This window comes from Sipha flava, unplaced genomic scaffold (genome assembly GCF_003268045.1).
Source record: "Sipha flava isolate LNK unplaced genomic scaffold, YSA_version1 129_pilon_pilon, whole genome shotgun sequence".
Taxonomy (NCBI): Eukaryota; Metazoa; Arthropoda; class Insecta; order Hemiptera; family Aphididae; genus Sipha; species Sipha flava.
Window position 1 is genome coordinate 542,414 of NW_020271755.1, and position 16,939 is coordinate 559,352.

At 24.4% G+C, this 16,939-nt stretch overlaps 2 protein-coding genes across 8 annotated transcripts; one reads left to right on the forward strand and one right to left on the reverse strand.

Annotated features, from left to right (window-relative positions):
* Positions 1-306: 306 nt before the first annotated feature.
* Positions 307-8,545, reverse strand: LOC112694423 (protein YIPF6). 3 transcript variants are annotated; one of them, XM_025569880.1, is made up of 9 exons: positions 8,454-8,545; positions 8,197-8,368; positions 3,393-3,455; positions 2,864-2,983; positions 2,719-2,797; positions 2,611-2,653; positions 2,419-2,547; positions 682-839; positions 307-606 (listed from the first exon to the last, which is right to left on the reverse strand). In XM_025569880.1, the coding sequence occupies exons 2-9, from the start codon at positions 8,218-8,220 to the stop codon at positions 491-493; spliced, it is 732 nt and encodes a 243-aa protein (XP_025425665.1). In that variant the 5' UTR covers positions 8,221-8,368; positions 8,454-8,545; the 3' UTR covers positions 307-490. The 3 variants fall into 3 exon arrangements, with proteins under 3 accessions (XP_025425665.1, XP_025425664.1, XP_025425666.1); XM_025569879.1 differs by having other exon boundaries at positions 491-606; positions 8,197-8,365; XM_025569881.1 differs by lacking the exons at positions 8,197-8,368; positions 8,454-8,545 and adding an exon at positions 4,031-4,287 and having other exon boundaries at positions 491-606.
* On the forward strand, positions 6,704-13,608 carry LOC112694422. 5 transcript variants are annotated; one of them, XM_025569878.1, is made up of 5 exons: positions 7,592-7,873; positions 9,706-9,800; positions 11,839-11,964; positions 12,581-13,226; positions 13,430-13,559. In XM_025569878.1, exons 2-5 carry the CDS (start codon positions 9,721-9,723, stop codon positions 13,466-13,468), a joined length of 891 nt encoding a protein of 296 aa, XP_025425663.1. In that variant the 5' UTR covers positions 7,592-7,873; positions 9,706-9,720; the 3' UTR covers positions 13,469-13,559. The 5 variants fall into 5 exon arrangements, with proteins under 5 accessions (XP_025425662.1, XP_025425663.1, XP_025425658.1 ...); XM_025569877.1 differs by lacking the exon at positions 11,839-11,964 and adding an exon at positions 6,704-6,719 and having other exon boundaries at positions 12,581-13,608; XM_025569873.1 differs by having other exon boundaries at positions 12,581-13,608.
* The last annotated feature ends 3,331 nt before the right edge of the window (positions 13,609-16,939 follow it).

Here is a 16,939-nt window from a genome sequence, read left to right on the forward strand (position 1 = left end):
AAAGTTATTTTTTAAAAACAAATTGTTATATAAAAATATCCTTAGCATTCATAATAAATGTATCAAACTCATACTTACAAATTTAAAATTAATCTAATGTTAAAAATAAGTAATATGAATTATATAATTAATATAATTTATTTGTGATCAATATTGTCTATAAAGTTAATTAATAACTTATAGATGATTGTATTAATTTTAAAACACTAACTGAAATATATGTTTAACAAATATTACCATGCAATTAGGTAAATTAATTGACATTAGAAACATAAATTAGAACATTTTTTTCTCAAAAAAATTTAAAAATTATAAATCAACATGGAATTTTGGAAAAATAATTATTTTATTGGTACTATACTTTTATTAACATGATAACGTTTTGCCTCAAGCCAAATAATTAAAAAACATTTAACATAAAAAGTAACAAAAATTATTATAAAAAACAAAACTCAAGTAACCAATTAAAATGCAATTTTTTTAAACTATTTTATACTGTATGAGACAGTACAAGCCATGACATGATAAAATAGAATAAAAATATTGGATAAACAGCTAAGGCTTTTTTCCCTTGAGGTTGACTATCGCCAAGAAACACAACAGAAGCTAAAAAAAAAAATTAAAAATTAAAACCCTTTGAGAAGTTAGTTGTTGTTAGTAGTGACTTAAATAGCAACTTACCATAAGTAGCCCATAAAAATGAACCAATTGATATAGCAAAACGAATGAAAAATAGGAAGTTTGTTTGCTCAAATATTAAAATAAATCTGCATACTATCAAAGCAATAACAATTGGTAGAAGACAATAACCTAATACACATACACTCTGGAAGAACGATCTGAAAATAAAAATATATTCATTGGTAAATAGTCTATGAAAATACATAATAAAAGTATTTTAAACAGAAGTTTAGATATAAATTATAGAAGAACTTTAGAAGAATTTTAAATAAAACTAACTTTCTATATAATACGAATTATATAACTAGGTAACAAAATTACGGGGGAAAATATATTAAAACTTAAATTTCCTACAACAAAAAGTCAATGTAACTTAAAGCATAAAAAATATTTTATCAGTTTTCTCAACTGTATAGTCGTGATAAATACAAAATACATGGGAAGTTTTGAAATAAAATTATATTTTTAATTATTTAAAATTTATTGAATTATATATTGAATTAATGTCATGTAAGTTCAAGAGCTTATGTATGGAATTAATTACCAAATTACATAATGTATATCATAGAATTGACTGTAGTTTTATTTACTAGAAAAAACTGACATTTAGTAATAAAAATAAAAGAACAAATTGAAACTGAATGAAACAATTTTAAATTTTCCGAATTAAATAAAATGCAAGATTATAACATGATGTTTGAAACTAAATTTAAATTTAAAATACTACAAATGAGAAAAAAATTAAAAAAAAATAGTTTTATTTTTATTTATTGAATTTAAAATGTTTCAAAGCAATAAATATTTCAATTTTTTGATACACAATACAGTAAACAAATTTAATAAAGATAATGCTAATTTGTATGAAGTCAGTGGATATGAGATTTGATATTGAAATTATTGACTGTTATGAGAAGTTTGTTATGAGTTAGAAAAGTTGTTAAGACCAACAATCTACTGTCATAGGTACACATGAAAGTAGACTGTATTGTTTTTGATAACCTATAATTATTTATGATAATTTAGTATTTATTTTAAACTTAAAAAGATGTATAAAGACATTGAATAAAAAGTAAAATTGTTTTAGAAATGTTTTCTTGTTTATAAAATTTCTTAATAGTAGTTAAATAATACAAAATTATATAGAAGTTATTATAAGTGCTTTTCTATAATATGAATAGCTTGTAAATAAATATATTAAAATGTTAATTTACTGTTTTTAAGACATTAAAATTGACATTCAATAATATAAATTTGATAATATTAAAAAAGTACAATTCATATTTTTGCAAAGTTATAATTATTATAATACTTTATTAATATTGCACAAACTCATATGACCTATTTTATATTAAATTTATAATTTAAAAATTGTTTTCAATAGCATAGTTAAATATGAATTATAAGTTATAACATATAATAGATTAAAATTTTTACATAAAATTATTTCTGAAAATATTAAGCTATAATTGTCAATATCCAATATCAAAATAAATAATAATTTATATATAGTCCTATTGAAACTAGTGCATGGTGAAAACATTTAATATACATATAAATTAAAATAATTTGAACTTTAGAATTTTTTGATATTCTCCGATAGTAAAACACTGTCATTATTAAGCTTTTTTATATATTCTAAAATTCTAATATTTTTTTTAAATCTACATTAGATTACCCCACATTCATGTCAGTTTATCAAATAGAAAATATGAATGAAAACCAAATATAAATACTTACATTGTTCCCCCGAGTAATTTTGAATTTAATGTAATAATCACAGAACCTATCCAAATAATAACAAAAACTTCAGCAAACTCAGGCCCTCCATCGCCTATCTGCATTGAATCTGGTGATGCTTGCAGTACCCTGAAATTAATTTATAAATATTTTAATACATATATGTCTTATTTTATTTAATCAATAACTTACATGGCCATGAATGTACAAAGCATCAAAGGACCCCATAAGTCCCCTAAAAATAACATAAAAAATGCACTGTAAATTGTAAGTATTAAAATCTCACTATAATATACTTACATTCTTTAAGAAGTGTGTTTTTTTCTTTTAAATATAATACATGTTTGAATTTCATTCCTACTGCTTTTAAATCTCTCATCTGAAATTAAGAATTACCTATCACTTTGTGTTAATCAGTTATATATTTAATAAATTGTATAATTACAATTGTTGTCTTAATAGGTTCATCCAATGTATTAAAACCAGGATCACCAAGATTTTGCCTTAATGATCCGGACACAGTCATTCGTCCTTCAACATTATCTATTGGTCGGTCATCAATAAACTAGAAGTGCAATTATTTAAACTAGATTAAAAGTGGATCAATTATTAAATAAAAAACAATTTAAATGTATTATACACATTGTTAAAATAGTATATGTAGATGTATATCTAGTATATGTAAGTTTAGAAATTTAAATATGTATATATTTATATACAATTTGAGTATTTGAGTAAACTTGCATATATGACTTTTATTCAAGTTATAAGTCCAAAATATTATTATAAGAAATATAATTTGGAAAAATTAAATAAAAATTAAATTTAATAATTAGAAGAATGTAATTTTTTCGGAACATTACTCTCCTTATTCATACATCAATTACAACAAAATTATGAACAATAGAAAGTAAAAAAATAATGATTAAATTAAATGAAATTAATATTATTAAATTATGATACAATATGCTTACAACTGCAGTATGACCACCATTTTGACTATTAAATACATTTTGTCCAGTATTTGTATTTAAAAACTGAAAATGAAAATGCAGACTACATAAGTAATTATTAATTAAAATACACATAAATTATCATCAACTTAAAAATTAATTATTATTTGATTGTAAAAGATAATTCAAATGTATACAACTATATTGAATTAAAAAAAAAATGTAACTTCACCATTTGGGTTTGGCACTGTACACTTGTCTATGTCATATACTAAGTACACATATATATTGAAATATTATAAAGTAACTATTTATATAAACAAAAACATTAAGTATCAACTAAGTACCAAATGAAAAAAATATTATTTGTATATCCTACAAGCTTTGAAAATATAATATTACTGTACAATGAATTTTAAATATAAATACAACTGCTTAGATAAAAATAAACGAAAATATTGTAAATATTTTGTAAACAAATCGAGGTTTTGGTGTAAAAGGGCAATACTGTTTAGACAGTAAAACGAATAAGGAAAAGCAACACATTCACGTCAGTAAATATCACTTTGAATAATAAACAAAATTAAACACCATCCAATTATAAATGTATAAACAGGTAATTTTTAATATATGTTTATGTTTAAGTAAAATACACTTACGTCCATAATAGTTACTTGATGTAATATTGTGTGTAGAATAAGAATAATATGGATTTACGAGTAGTTTTCATTCGAAATACTAGTGAAATCGTTGGAGGAGAAAATAAGCGTTCTTCGTGTTACAGTGCATTTTGTATTCGGTCGATTTTTCAAAAAAAACTACACGGCTTTGCAATAACTATATTCAATATTATATTAATATTACGGGCGAAATTGAAAATCCAGACGTGTCATGATAACACGCTGCTGCGCGAGTACTAAAAAAAAATAATATCAAGTTAGCGACTGATAAGCGACTCAGTGATTCCAAAATGGTTATAATATGAAACGGTAGACTAATGGTACCACAAAATTCAGATAATTTTACTGCTACTGTGGTCTGGCAGTGGCACTTGTTCGATTATTAGTGGGCGAATAGGACTGACTATTTATACTCTTCTATTTTTTAAGGAATTTTCACTGAATGACCCGGGGTGGATTCAGTGACACAGGTAAGGGAAATGGGTGGTCAAACCACTGTCCACCATGGTCAAAATCCTAGCTAGTAAATAAATAGGTAATAATAAAAATAGTTATTACCTAAATCTATCAAATCCTTCCTTTAATAATCATTACCTACGCCCTTGCTATACACACTAAATATACATCCAAAAGTCACGAGTTTTACTCATATGTTTCGCACTTGAATCATAATTCGTAAAAGTAAAGTATAATTTGGGGCCATTTCGTATTTATTTTTCGACGAGTATACGTGTTTTGAAATCGCGTACGAGTCGTAAATTTATCAAGGATGCAAAAATGCAAGCGAATGAATTGACCCCCGAAATAATTGCACATCTAAGTAAAAATCGTAGGTAAATATTCCAAAAAATGTTTTTATTGATAATCTGAAATCAATCAGTACAAACATTAATTTTGATATTTATAAAAACACTGAATCCTATGATTAATAGTTTGAGAATCCCTGGTCTAAGTTATTATATTAATTTATATTAGGGCCTACACTGGGCATTTTCAATTATTCCAAAAATATAAATAACCACACAATCACTTCAGCAATTTCCGATAGTCGCGATAGTGATAGGTTTCGAGTAATAAATATAGAAATCATTTTTAAGTCTTTTTACATGTGATTGTAAACATAAAATAAAAAAAATTAATATTTTTTTAATGTAGATATATCACATAAAAAATGGATGGAGGGGCAAAGTTAAAATAACAGCTCAATTTTTTTTTTAGAGGCAGCAAAATTTGATTTTGCCTAGTGCACTATTTTTGCTTGGGCCAGCCCTGCACTGAAGTTATCAGTACACACTTCATGCAGATTGTTCATAGGCAAATATCAGGGGAGCTTGGGGGGCTTAGACCTCCCAAATATTTTAATAGCCCCCCAAAATCGAAACTTTGTTAGACATTTTATTCGTTGTTTTTATAATTTATTATAAATATATATATATAATTATTATTATATATAATTATAATATAATTAATATTATAATTATAGATAATTATATATAATTATCTGTTTGTTTTTTTTGAAAATCGTGATATAAGAAATAATAAAAAACTATTTACAATAGCATTAACAGTACCAATTACATAGTTTGGCTACTTGCGAAAGAAGTTTCAGTGCAATGAAAAAAATAAAAACTTGGCTAAGGACATTGTTGGTTCAAAATAGGTTCAGCAATTTTTTAATACTACCTATAAATTGAAAAAGATTGATAGCGATGATATGTTGAGTATCATTGTTAATACAAATAGTTATTTGTCATTAAAATAATTATTTTTAAATATACGTTATTTAGTGTGTTTTTAATAAAATTTAAACATATCTATATTTTTAATGGTAATAAGTTTCACTTGTGTATGGTAAGGGGGTGTGGGGGCGAAGCCCCTGCAGGTTATTTTACATTGAATTATTATAGCTCCCCGAAAATTCAACCAAATGTCCACCTATGAGATTGTTTCGTTTAAATCTAACCTATGACAATTTATTTAATTTGATTAAACGCCACCAGTATATTATTAACGTGTAGAAATTGTTTCTAGTCTTTATTTTTCAAAAGAACCCCGATTTAGTTTACCCAAAATTGCAGTTGCAATATGTCTATTAGCTTCATTTAACTTCTTTTCTGCATCTAAGGCAATATTTATAAAATTTTGTCAATGATCTGTCTGCAGATCGATAATCTATACATTTAATAAAATTAACGACTAAGCCGAAAATAATAATAATCCAATACAACCATCTAGTCCGTATTCCGGGTTTTCAAATTTCTTAATAATTTATTACAATTTTTTTTATTACAATAGTACCAATAATAAATAGGGCTCGAATTTTAAAGCAAATGCTTCTTTATTTTTATATGAGATAGAACTCTAATTTTTAAATATAAATATCAATACTTAATTTTTTTATATATCGAGATCGCGACTAATTTTGTCACACCTCCATATATCTTTACATCTATGGTATGAATAATCTCCAGGATCTATGATTTATAGCAATCCTAACCCTTATCATTGCACCGTGTTTGAGGTTAAGTTGTTATTTGAAATTTCAAAATTCACTGATTATAGTGATAAGCACAAGATTAGTATGTTGTTTACGTTTTTATTTGAAAATGACGGGAATTCTAGAATATTATTATAGTTGAATGTATCAGTTTTAAATCTTTTATCTCTAGTAGGTAACATAATCGATGCTTGTGTTTATAATATAGTATTAATATTTAATATATGTAAATGCAGATTCTATTTTCTTATAAGATTAAAAAATAGAAATATAACCTTTGTTTATATTTGAAGTAAGTGTATAAGTCAATAATGAAATTAGTATATCATGGTAAAATTAACGTTTTTGTGATTTACAAAACGGTCAAATAATATAACAATAAAATATATTTAATTATTTTGCAGTTGGAATCAGTCCATACTGCCTTAATTAAGCCATCTATAGTACATGCATTGGACATTTTAAATAAATAGTTTACACTTAACAGACTTCTTGTTAAATACTAAGAATCACAGTCTAAAATACTGTATCCCTTGAAAATGAAATTGTGTCTCTTGAACTTCATATATGTAAACAATTTTAGGCGCTATAACCCCCACAAATTCTTTTGTGATAGAAATCTGTCAATGGTAACAATTTAATTAAAAAATATGTCCTCTAAAATTATGTATTTATATATTATGAAATATTTTAGACCCGGTTTAAAATATTAAATGGGCATTCAAATGTCCGTATCTTGGGTGGATTGCTGATGGAAATGATTATTAATAGATTTCTTTACAAGTACAGTTTATGTAAAATAGTTTTCATATAGTCTATGGTTTAAGTATATTCATTTTATTAGAAATTGAAGTATCAACATTTTTGTACATGATTGTATATTTATTTATTTTTAAAAATCTTCATTTAAGTACTACAGTTATTACTATGTTTGTATTGTTTATTGTTTATATTCAATCCAACTTAGTATAGTTATACTTTGATACATAAATATAAATATTTTGAAGTATTTATTAATTTATTGATGATTTTTTTTTTTTTAGAAAGATTGTGTTTTTACTTGAATTAAATGGGTTCAATTAACCAAGATTTAAAAATTCAAGAATTTCTCGACTTGTGGTTTATGGCCAACAGTAATGAACTTCATATTCATTCAACAGAATATATTGCATTACAATTTTTTATCATGAGAAGTTTCTACAGTTTTGCCAATGGGTAATAAAAATTAATAAATTTTTCAATATACCATCAGTTCAAGTTATATTAATAATCGAAAGGACATTAATGTGATAATGGTTTCATTCAAATTATAAGTTTTAAAAAAAGTAAGTATTTCTGTATACTTTATTGCATTTTAAGTTATTTTAATTGTACCAAAAGAATATATAGAATATAGATATGTAAATTAACAATTTATTTTAGTTTTATTTATTAGTTACAAAAATAAAGAAATATTTGAATTGTTGAGTCTTCTAGAACTTTTAATTTGAACACTTATATGTTATATTAACATTTATGTTAAGTTTGTGCTCTATTTTTTAATATTAATATATTCGCCAATATACCTATGTTATATACTGTTATAATAAAGTAATATAACTGTATAATAATTTAATAACAAAAGAATTCTAATTAAAAATTCACTAACCTTCCTTGAGGGCATGTATCGCATTTATTTAACATAAAACTTAGGCTGCGGTCAGTGTTTCAGACGTCGGCCGATAATAATTGACAATTATTGTTCATTTCAATGCAATGAATGCATATTATAATTAATAAAATGGATGTCCCTTCATTTTTTTGTTTGGAAACAAGTCCTGCTATAAAATATTTATTATTAAAAAAGCGAAAGTATCACACGAATGACATTTTTAAGGATAGGAAAAAATATGGAGAATTCCATACATTGTTTCACCAACTATCAGAACAGTATGAAGATTTACTACTATGATTCCATAAGGTCCTTCTTCCATGGACCAAACTTATTAATTTCTCGCAGTTCTCGATGAAAATGTAACTTTATAAAATAATATTCGTGTTTGAATTGATTACGTCGACTGAATCGGTTGATAAAAACTAACGAAAATGAATTTTATCCAATGGATATCCGACATCGATGTAATAGGCCGATGCGATCGGAGGCACTGAGACGGCCTCGGTGAGACCACTCGTATACTATTTATTTTATTTAAAATGATCGGTTGAATCAGTCGGTGTCACTGTGACCGCAGTCTTATTTTTTCCCAATAGTTATTTTAACAGTTTGTACTTATAAATATGTATTAAAATCCCAAATTATGGGAAAACCCACTTATATGGGAAATCAAAGATAAATATAAGTTTTTATTGTAAAAACCATTATTTGTAATCAGTATAGCAATAAAAGATGTTATTATATTTATTTTGTACACGTTAACCATTTTTGTTTGCCACTATTCGTTTTTCGGTATTTCAGTGTTAATGTGGAAAACCACTGTAAATTCAAAATTTGTTTTATTCCAAGGTAATATCTTATAATCACTATTATAATTTATTAAAATTTGGCCTATGTATTAAAATTTATTAAATTTAAATAGCTCAGTTATTCGTCGGCTGAGTATTATTATTAACGATAGATGTAATTTGTAACCATTACTATCGTTTCAATATAGATAAATAAAAATATTTTGTTTTTTTTTTTTTTTTTTCAACTTGTCGACTTCATATTTATTAATTTACTGTTAATACTTTTAATTAAATTTGGAAGGTTTCATAAATTGATGATGCTTTTTTAATATTTCATTATTTCTTAATAGGTCAATCATCATTGGAAATAAAAGCAACATTAATTTTCATTGTTTATGATCTTGAAGTGCTAAATTATTTCGTTCACCATTTTTTCTTTTATAATTAATATTTTATAAAAATAACTTATGTTGCATAGATATTTTTACTCAATTTGTTGTACCTATTAGTTGCAAAATATAATAATATCTGATTTCAAACCAATATATTATTATTTATTAATGAAATATTCAAAAGAATTATTTTTGTATGACTAGTAAAGTACTAGTTATTGTTGTTTTATTTTTTTTTTTTTATCAAATGTATTAAAATATGAATTTTTAAAAATTGTTTAAAATATAATATTTGATTGTATTAAATTGTTTATGTTAAGGTATTTTTATTCAATATGGATATCAATGGCTATAGAATTAAAGAACCTACTGTCAAAGATGAATTTGATGAAATTGATGATATTTATTCTTACAAGTACGTTCTTATATATTATGAATATACCTTATTAAAAGATTGATTGCAATTACAATTCGCTTTGCTCTAAGAATAAGGAAAAATATTTTGGTAATCAAATATTTATTTGAATTTTACCTGATTTTAATTTTAGTTTGAGTAAAATGGTATTAAAATCTCATCGAGTATACCTTAAGTGTCTCAACTTCAAATGTAAAACTGTTGAGTTGTGATACTTGTGTTTGAAAATAATAAATACCTCAAGAAACTATGACCATTTTGAGGCCTTGCATAATTTTTAGTGAAGTAACACGAAAATTAACTAGTAAATATATTAAATAGAAATGTGAAAATTCAAAACGTTGAATTGTGTCATCATATAAAGTAGTAGTGCGCAACCTATTTTCATCCATGCCATGACCCACAAATGAACTTATTTCTATGAGAAGACTAATCATTCCTATCCACGTTATGTAAGTTTATAATATATACTTGGTGTGCACAAACATTTTATTTGTACAAATTAAATTGATAATTTTAAGAAATTTTATTAATTTATTAATTTAATTAATCAAAAAAAAAAATAATACAAAATTAGAGTTTTAAGAAATATAAAATAATATACATAGTCTATACATAATAGTCTATACATTTTTTATTTATTGTCAAATTATTGGTGACCTAATAAAATTTGATGAACCCTTGGTTATGCACCACTGATTTAAAGTACTGCAAATTAAGGTCCTAATTAAAAATGTATAAGATATTTAATGCTCTGTGGGTTAATATTATTACATATAAATATAATCTATTAATAATAGGCCTGTGCATATGAATTGTCTAAAGAAGGGTTCATAATTATTTATGTTAGGTAAAAACTCAATAAAAAGAAAAATATGTGTTGGAATATCCATGATCATAAAATATCATTGAAAATCAATAAATGTCTGAACAACTTCAACAACTGTCATGTCAGTGTAAAATACATTAGAAAAAGAGGTTAAATTGAGAAAATTGGCATTTTTACAATAAGAATAGACAACTATGTATGAATTTTCAAGTCAGTTTAACTTTAAAAAAAATGAAAACTTAGTATATTTCTAGTAAAAATATATGTTAAAAATTCTCAATGAGGGAGTAGAACCCCCTATCTCCTTGTGCATGGGCTGGATTAATAATATTTACTAATAATATTACCTGAATTATTTTTCTCTACTTATTTATGACTGTCAATTTGAAAACAATGATATTACAACAAAGAATTAGTATTATTACAATATCAGTAAATATTTTATTTAAACTGTACTTTATTGGTACGGAATATTGTAATTGTATATCCTACCAATTAAAATATTTCATATTTTTATGAATTTCTTTTATTTAAAAATAGATTATGTAGTATGAATTATTTATATTAAACCAAATTGTTTTCCTGTTATTTTTCTTAATTTTTCATCTAGAGTATTCTGGTTATTTTCAGAAATACATTTTTCCATTTTTTTGCTTCATAAGAAAAATTCTTATCCAAGGCTGTTATATCTTGAATATTTTTTTAAGACCCAATTTAATTTTAGGCATAGAAACATATTTTTCTGCATTGTTAAATTCTAGGATGATTACTATTCTAATTATTAATTTCTGGATTTCATCTGATCCGACTGGTCAATGAACAATCATAATCTAACCATTTAATGCCCTAATTTCCAATTATTTTTCATTCAATTATTCTATTTATTTAAATTTTACAATAATTTCAATTGTTGACTTACTAATTGTAATACAAAATTATAATTTCTTTACAGACAAGTTTGTTGAGAAATGTAATAAATACATATTTATTAATTTCAGAGATAACTGTTTAGATTTTAATTTCATTGTTATGTTATTTATGAAATAACATCTATAAAATCAGTTTTATATTTTAACTTGTTATTTATAAATATTAATTTATTGTTGTTTTTCTTTAACACCCGACCTTACATTGAAATAATTTATGACATAATTGAATATTATTATTGAATAAAGAAGTTTAAATTTTAATTATATATTTTAACTACAGGGATTTTTCCATGGAGGTCAGAGATGCTAAGCCATCATTCATGGATATTGATAGTAGAAGCCATTTAATGAATAAAATTGAAACCGAAGATTTCACTAAAGAAGATTCTAGTTCAAAAAATCAAATGTATAATGGTTTTGTTTAATTTAAGTTTAATAATTTTTCTAAAAAAAAAAAAATTATGATAAAATCTGTTAAATATATTTAATATACAGTCTAATTCTAAATTACTAGAAATCTAATCATGTGAATTTTAAATTGTTTTGGACAATTTTATATTGTGCACATTATCCATGTACTAAACTATTGAAAACAATTTTGGTTAATTGAAGGTCTTGGAAATAGATATTGATATAGATTGAGCTTTTAAGAATTCAGGTTATAGGATGAATTAGGAAGCGAGTGATAAATTGTTCACCTTCTAGAGTTGTGTTTTACCTATTAAGTTACCAGTGTGTTGTAATACAATATTAATTTTCTGTAAATTTTCTCTTGAAATACACAGACAAATATTTGAAGTTTATTGTTTCTTACAATTTTATTTATTTATTACATTTCTAAGCCATATATTAAATATGTATTGAACCATATAGAACATATTACATTTCTGGAATAGTTTTTGCTTTTATTAAAAATCTACAAATTTTTAATTAATATTTATTTGTAAACTATATATTACACTTTTTTTGTCTTAAAAATTCGATAATCATTAACTATACTGATATTGGTTTTTAATTTATAGCATGGGTCAATCTATATGTTTATCCTGTGAAAATCAATGGAACACAACCAAGGAAAATAACATAACATCTAAATCACAAAATAATGATACAGAATGTAATCCACCATATTCTTGTATGTGTGGTCCATTACTAAATAGTTCTGTTGATAAAGTTGAAAAAATTAATCAAATTGCAATCCCTTCACCTAAAATTGATTTTGATCCTAATTTCAATCAACGTTTTTGGAACTCAGAAAATATAAATCAATTAGATTTAAGTATAATATTAAAAGATGATACGGCAAAAGCTATCTATGATCGCGGTGTGCATGATGGTACCGAAGTAGCTAGTAAAAATGAGGCTAATAAAAATGAGTTTGATGCCAAGGATGCTTTACGAAGACATAATTTAACTCTTATTAAGAACCATATATTAAAAAAGAAAAAGAAATATTCCGAAACAACTAAAATGGAAAATGACAATGAGTTAAAAAAAAAATTATTTGAAGTAAACAATACTTCAAAATTATCTACTGTTACAGCAGATGATACCTTTCAACAACAATTTTCAATTTTTGACAACATAGATGCATCTTATTTACCTTTACCTGCTATGCAACTAATGCTCAACACAGTATTATCAAATGATAACCAAGAATTGTTTAAGGTATATAATAATGATCAAGTTATTAAAGATAATAAATTTAGACAGAGGAAGAAAAATAAACAATCAAAATACATTATTAAAAATGCTAGACCGCATCAAATTTGCAAGAAAAATATTCACACGAAGAAATATGCTTATGCTATGGATCATCAAATGCAAACAGCTGATAGTGTTAAAATAACTAATATTTATTCTGTTTACAGGAAAAATGTTCAAACATGGACTACTGTGAAAAATATTAAATTGACACCTATCATTCCATTGTCAGTTATATATTATATGGATGAGCTGGAGTCTACTAAGAATGTTAACAATGTTGATATTAATAATATATAACTAAAAAAGAAGTGACTTACAGACTGTTAAAATGAAATTAATTCAAATTAGTATAATTTAAAATATAAAGCATCTAAGTGTTTTTAAAAATTATATAAATGCATTTGTATAGTAAAATATATAAATTAAAAAAAACAATAATAATTGAAAGCAAATTAACTATAATATAATGTATTTATTTTATATAAATGTACATACTCAATTGTTAATATAGTTGGTATTAATAATATCCATCTGAATTATTTATTGTGAGTTGAATTAGTATTTTTAATACATTGGTAACATGAAGATTAAGTTTTAGTTATACCTGAGTTTTATTTTATTACTTAATTTAAAAAAAAATGTTAAATATGTTAAGTGTTTTTACAGTGAATACAGTTTATATTTAAAATACAGAATATATTATTTTGTAACCAATTAGAATGTTATTCCTATTGCAAAATAATGTTTATTTTTCCTTTGTAAAACTTGCTATTAAATTTTGATTTATAGTAATTGTAATTATTGTTTATTATGTTGTTGGTGTAGGAAAATTAAGTTACAAATATTTTATTACTCCCTGATATGAGTATAAATTAGATGTTTATCGGTTTATTAATTAACTGTCATTAATTAGTAATATTATATGTCTAATGATTCGTTTTAAGTGAATTGATTTTAACAAATGTTTAGTATCTAAACTTGATTTGACAAATTTATTTTGATTAATGAGTAATATTATTTTTTAATGTCTACTAAATTTACAGAGTACAATATTACACTTGGGTGTTATAATTGAAAACTAATGTACCTATATAATAATGTGATTATTGTACCTACTAAATACTAATAAATAAGACTATTATGAAGGTGTTTTTCAGGAAGTCAGTTTAAAATACAAACTTCTAATAATTATTATTAAAAATTCTAGATAATGTTTGACAGATAACAATCATTAATTGCCGTAATTGTATTGTGTGATAATGGTAAATAAAGTAATACGTGTATAAATCTATAAACATAGGTTGATTATGAGTTACTCTTCTGTTTAGTATGTCGGTTAACTTTAAAAAAAAAAAATAATAAACAAATAGTTTGTATATAGAAATGAATAAAGTTTTATTATATTTGTAAAGTATGCCTGGTTTCAAATAAAAAATGTATCATCAGGTATATAAGAAGTCAATAAGCAATCGTCTATTTATTTATATATAAACTATTTTTATATTAATTTACAAAAATATTAATTAATTTTTAATTTTATATATTAGGTATAGATGTTATTGTACAACAATTTTAAACTATTTAAAATAATTCAAGGCAAAGGGTTTTGCATTTAATGTACATTGTATTTTGACTTTGTATATATCTGATGATGAATTTTTAATTTGAAGCAAGTCATACTTTACAAATATAATAATACTCCAGGCCAGGGGTCTCCAAAATACAGCCCGTGGCCCGCATAGGTAAATATAGATATATAAATACAGTGAAACAGTTCCCATTTTTTTAGTGAACCCCGACACAAAGTGTATAGCCCGAAACTGCAAGTGTGCATTACAGGATTCGAGAAGTATGTACCTACTAAATACTAATAAATAAGACTATTATGAAGGTGTTTTTCAGGAAGTTAGTTTAAACAAGATAGCTAATGAAGACTTAAATATATCTATTATATTTTAAGTTATATATCCCACATTAAAATAAATAATTTGTAAACAGTTTTCAGATTTATATCAGACAAAAGTATATTTTCAGTTTAAAAAATAATAGATTGGTTTTTAGTTTAACTAATAATTTTGTGCAATTCGATTAAAAAAACAACTAAAAATTATAATCATATGGAAGGGGGTAGAGAGGAGCTTTGTATCATATCATTGTATATTAAAAAATGTGTAGTACGAATTTATATGAAAAATAGGGACTGCAGTGAAAACTGTCTAAAGCGGAATCGCATGGAACCAACAAAAAATTCCGCTTTAAGCAGTTGTCCGCTTTATTCAATAAAACGGAAAAATTCCGGATTATTCCATTCAAATAAATACCAAAGAATATTTTTTCAAATTATTGTTTTAAATAATATAATTCATTAAAATTTAACTAAAATATAGGTTTTACAATTCATTACATTTAAACTGGAATATAGGTTTTTTATTACATATTTCATAATAAGGCAATTAAATATGATGTATAAACATTTAGAATTTTCAAAAATGATTAATAATTTTTTGTTTTGTCACTGTTGTTGCTATTTTTTCTTCTGTGTTATATTTTTGCATTTTTATGTTATGAACGGAAGATAAAATTAAAGGTGTACGTACGATTGTTGGTGTAAAACTGTTTCACAGTTACAAAGTTCGTGTCGTTTATGCGATAATATGCATTGTATGTACACAGTGGCGTAGCTAGGATTTTCTGAAGGGGGGTGTTAATTATAATTATTAAATATTATGTATAATACGTACAAACTAAAACTTTTATTTTAATTAATTAATATGTATACATAATGTCTGTAATAGAGATGTAATGTATATTCGAATTCGGATAGCTTTACCATAAATTATTCGAATATCAGTATTCGATGCTACAATACCTATTATTATTAAACGTTTTGTGTTGCACGAAAACGTAAACGAATAATTTTCGTCACGTATTGTCGCAGTCGCGATAATGTTAACCTGTATATATGTGATTAGTATTGTGCATTATTTTATATTTCATATTGCATTATCGATTTACCAATATTCCTATAATAATGTAATATATGATACGGCTCAAAGGGGGTGTCATATCTACCAAACACCCCCCTCGTATACGCCACTGTATGTACATATATTTTACGAATATGTATAGAACAATTTTATCTTCTTTATCTATCACTATTGTAAATTATGTACATTGTACATACGTCTATCTACATTTTATATCTTATTTTTGGTTTATAGTACACACGCGTGCGTCATTTTTCCGGTTTATGCAAGGTTTATACTTGCATGGGACTTACAAAATCATTCCGTTTCCGCGTTAAGAAGGTTCCGTTTTATTGAGGTTCAGCGTCTACATAAAATTATAGAAACGTGCCGGGATCATAGATAAATTCCGTATTGGATAGTTTTTCGTTTTATTCAGGGTCCGCTTTAGACAGTTTTCACTGTATCAGTAAATATAAGACATATTAGTAAAAGCACTTTTGCAAAAACTTATTTTATTTGAAACACAAATTTCAAAAAATTGTTTTATTCATTTTTTTAATTGCGATAAATATAATGAATATAAATTACAATTTCCAATCGACTTCGCTCAAAAAATAATTTCTGAACTTAAAATTCAATTTAAACAACGATTTTCTGACCTTGACGTAAAATCTGAAGACATAAATATTTTTCAATATCCGTTTG

Bases quoted from the DNA above. Each gene is read 5' to 3' on its own strand.
- LOC112694422 (XM_025569873.1), top strand. From the start codon at position 9,721: ATGGATATCAATGGCTATAGAATTAAAGAACCTACTGTCAAAGATGAA. The intron at 9,801-11,838 runs GTACGTTCTTAT...TTTTAACTACAG, and splicing joins GATGATATTTATTCTTACAA to GGATTTTTCCATGGAGGTCA. The intron at 11,965-12,580 runs GTATAATGGTTT...TTTAATTTATAG, and splicing joins TCTAGTTCAAAAAATCAAAT to CATGGGTCAATCTATATGTT.
- LOC112694423 (XM_025569880.1), bottom strand. From the start codon at position 8,220: ATGCGATACATGCCCTCAAGGAAG. The intron at 3,456-8,196 runs GTTAGTGAATTT...TTTCATTTTCAG, and splicing joins GATACATGCCCTCAAGGAAG to TTTTTAAATACAAATACTGG. The intron at 2,984-3,392 runs GTAAGCATATTG...TTGCACTTCTAG, and splicing joins ATGGTGGTCATACTGCAGTT to TTTATTGATGACCGACCAAT.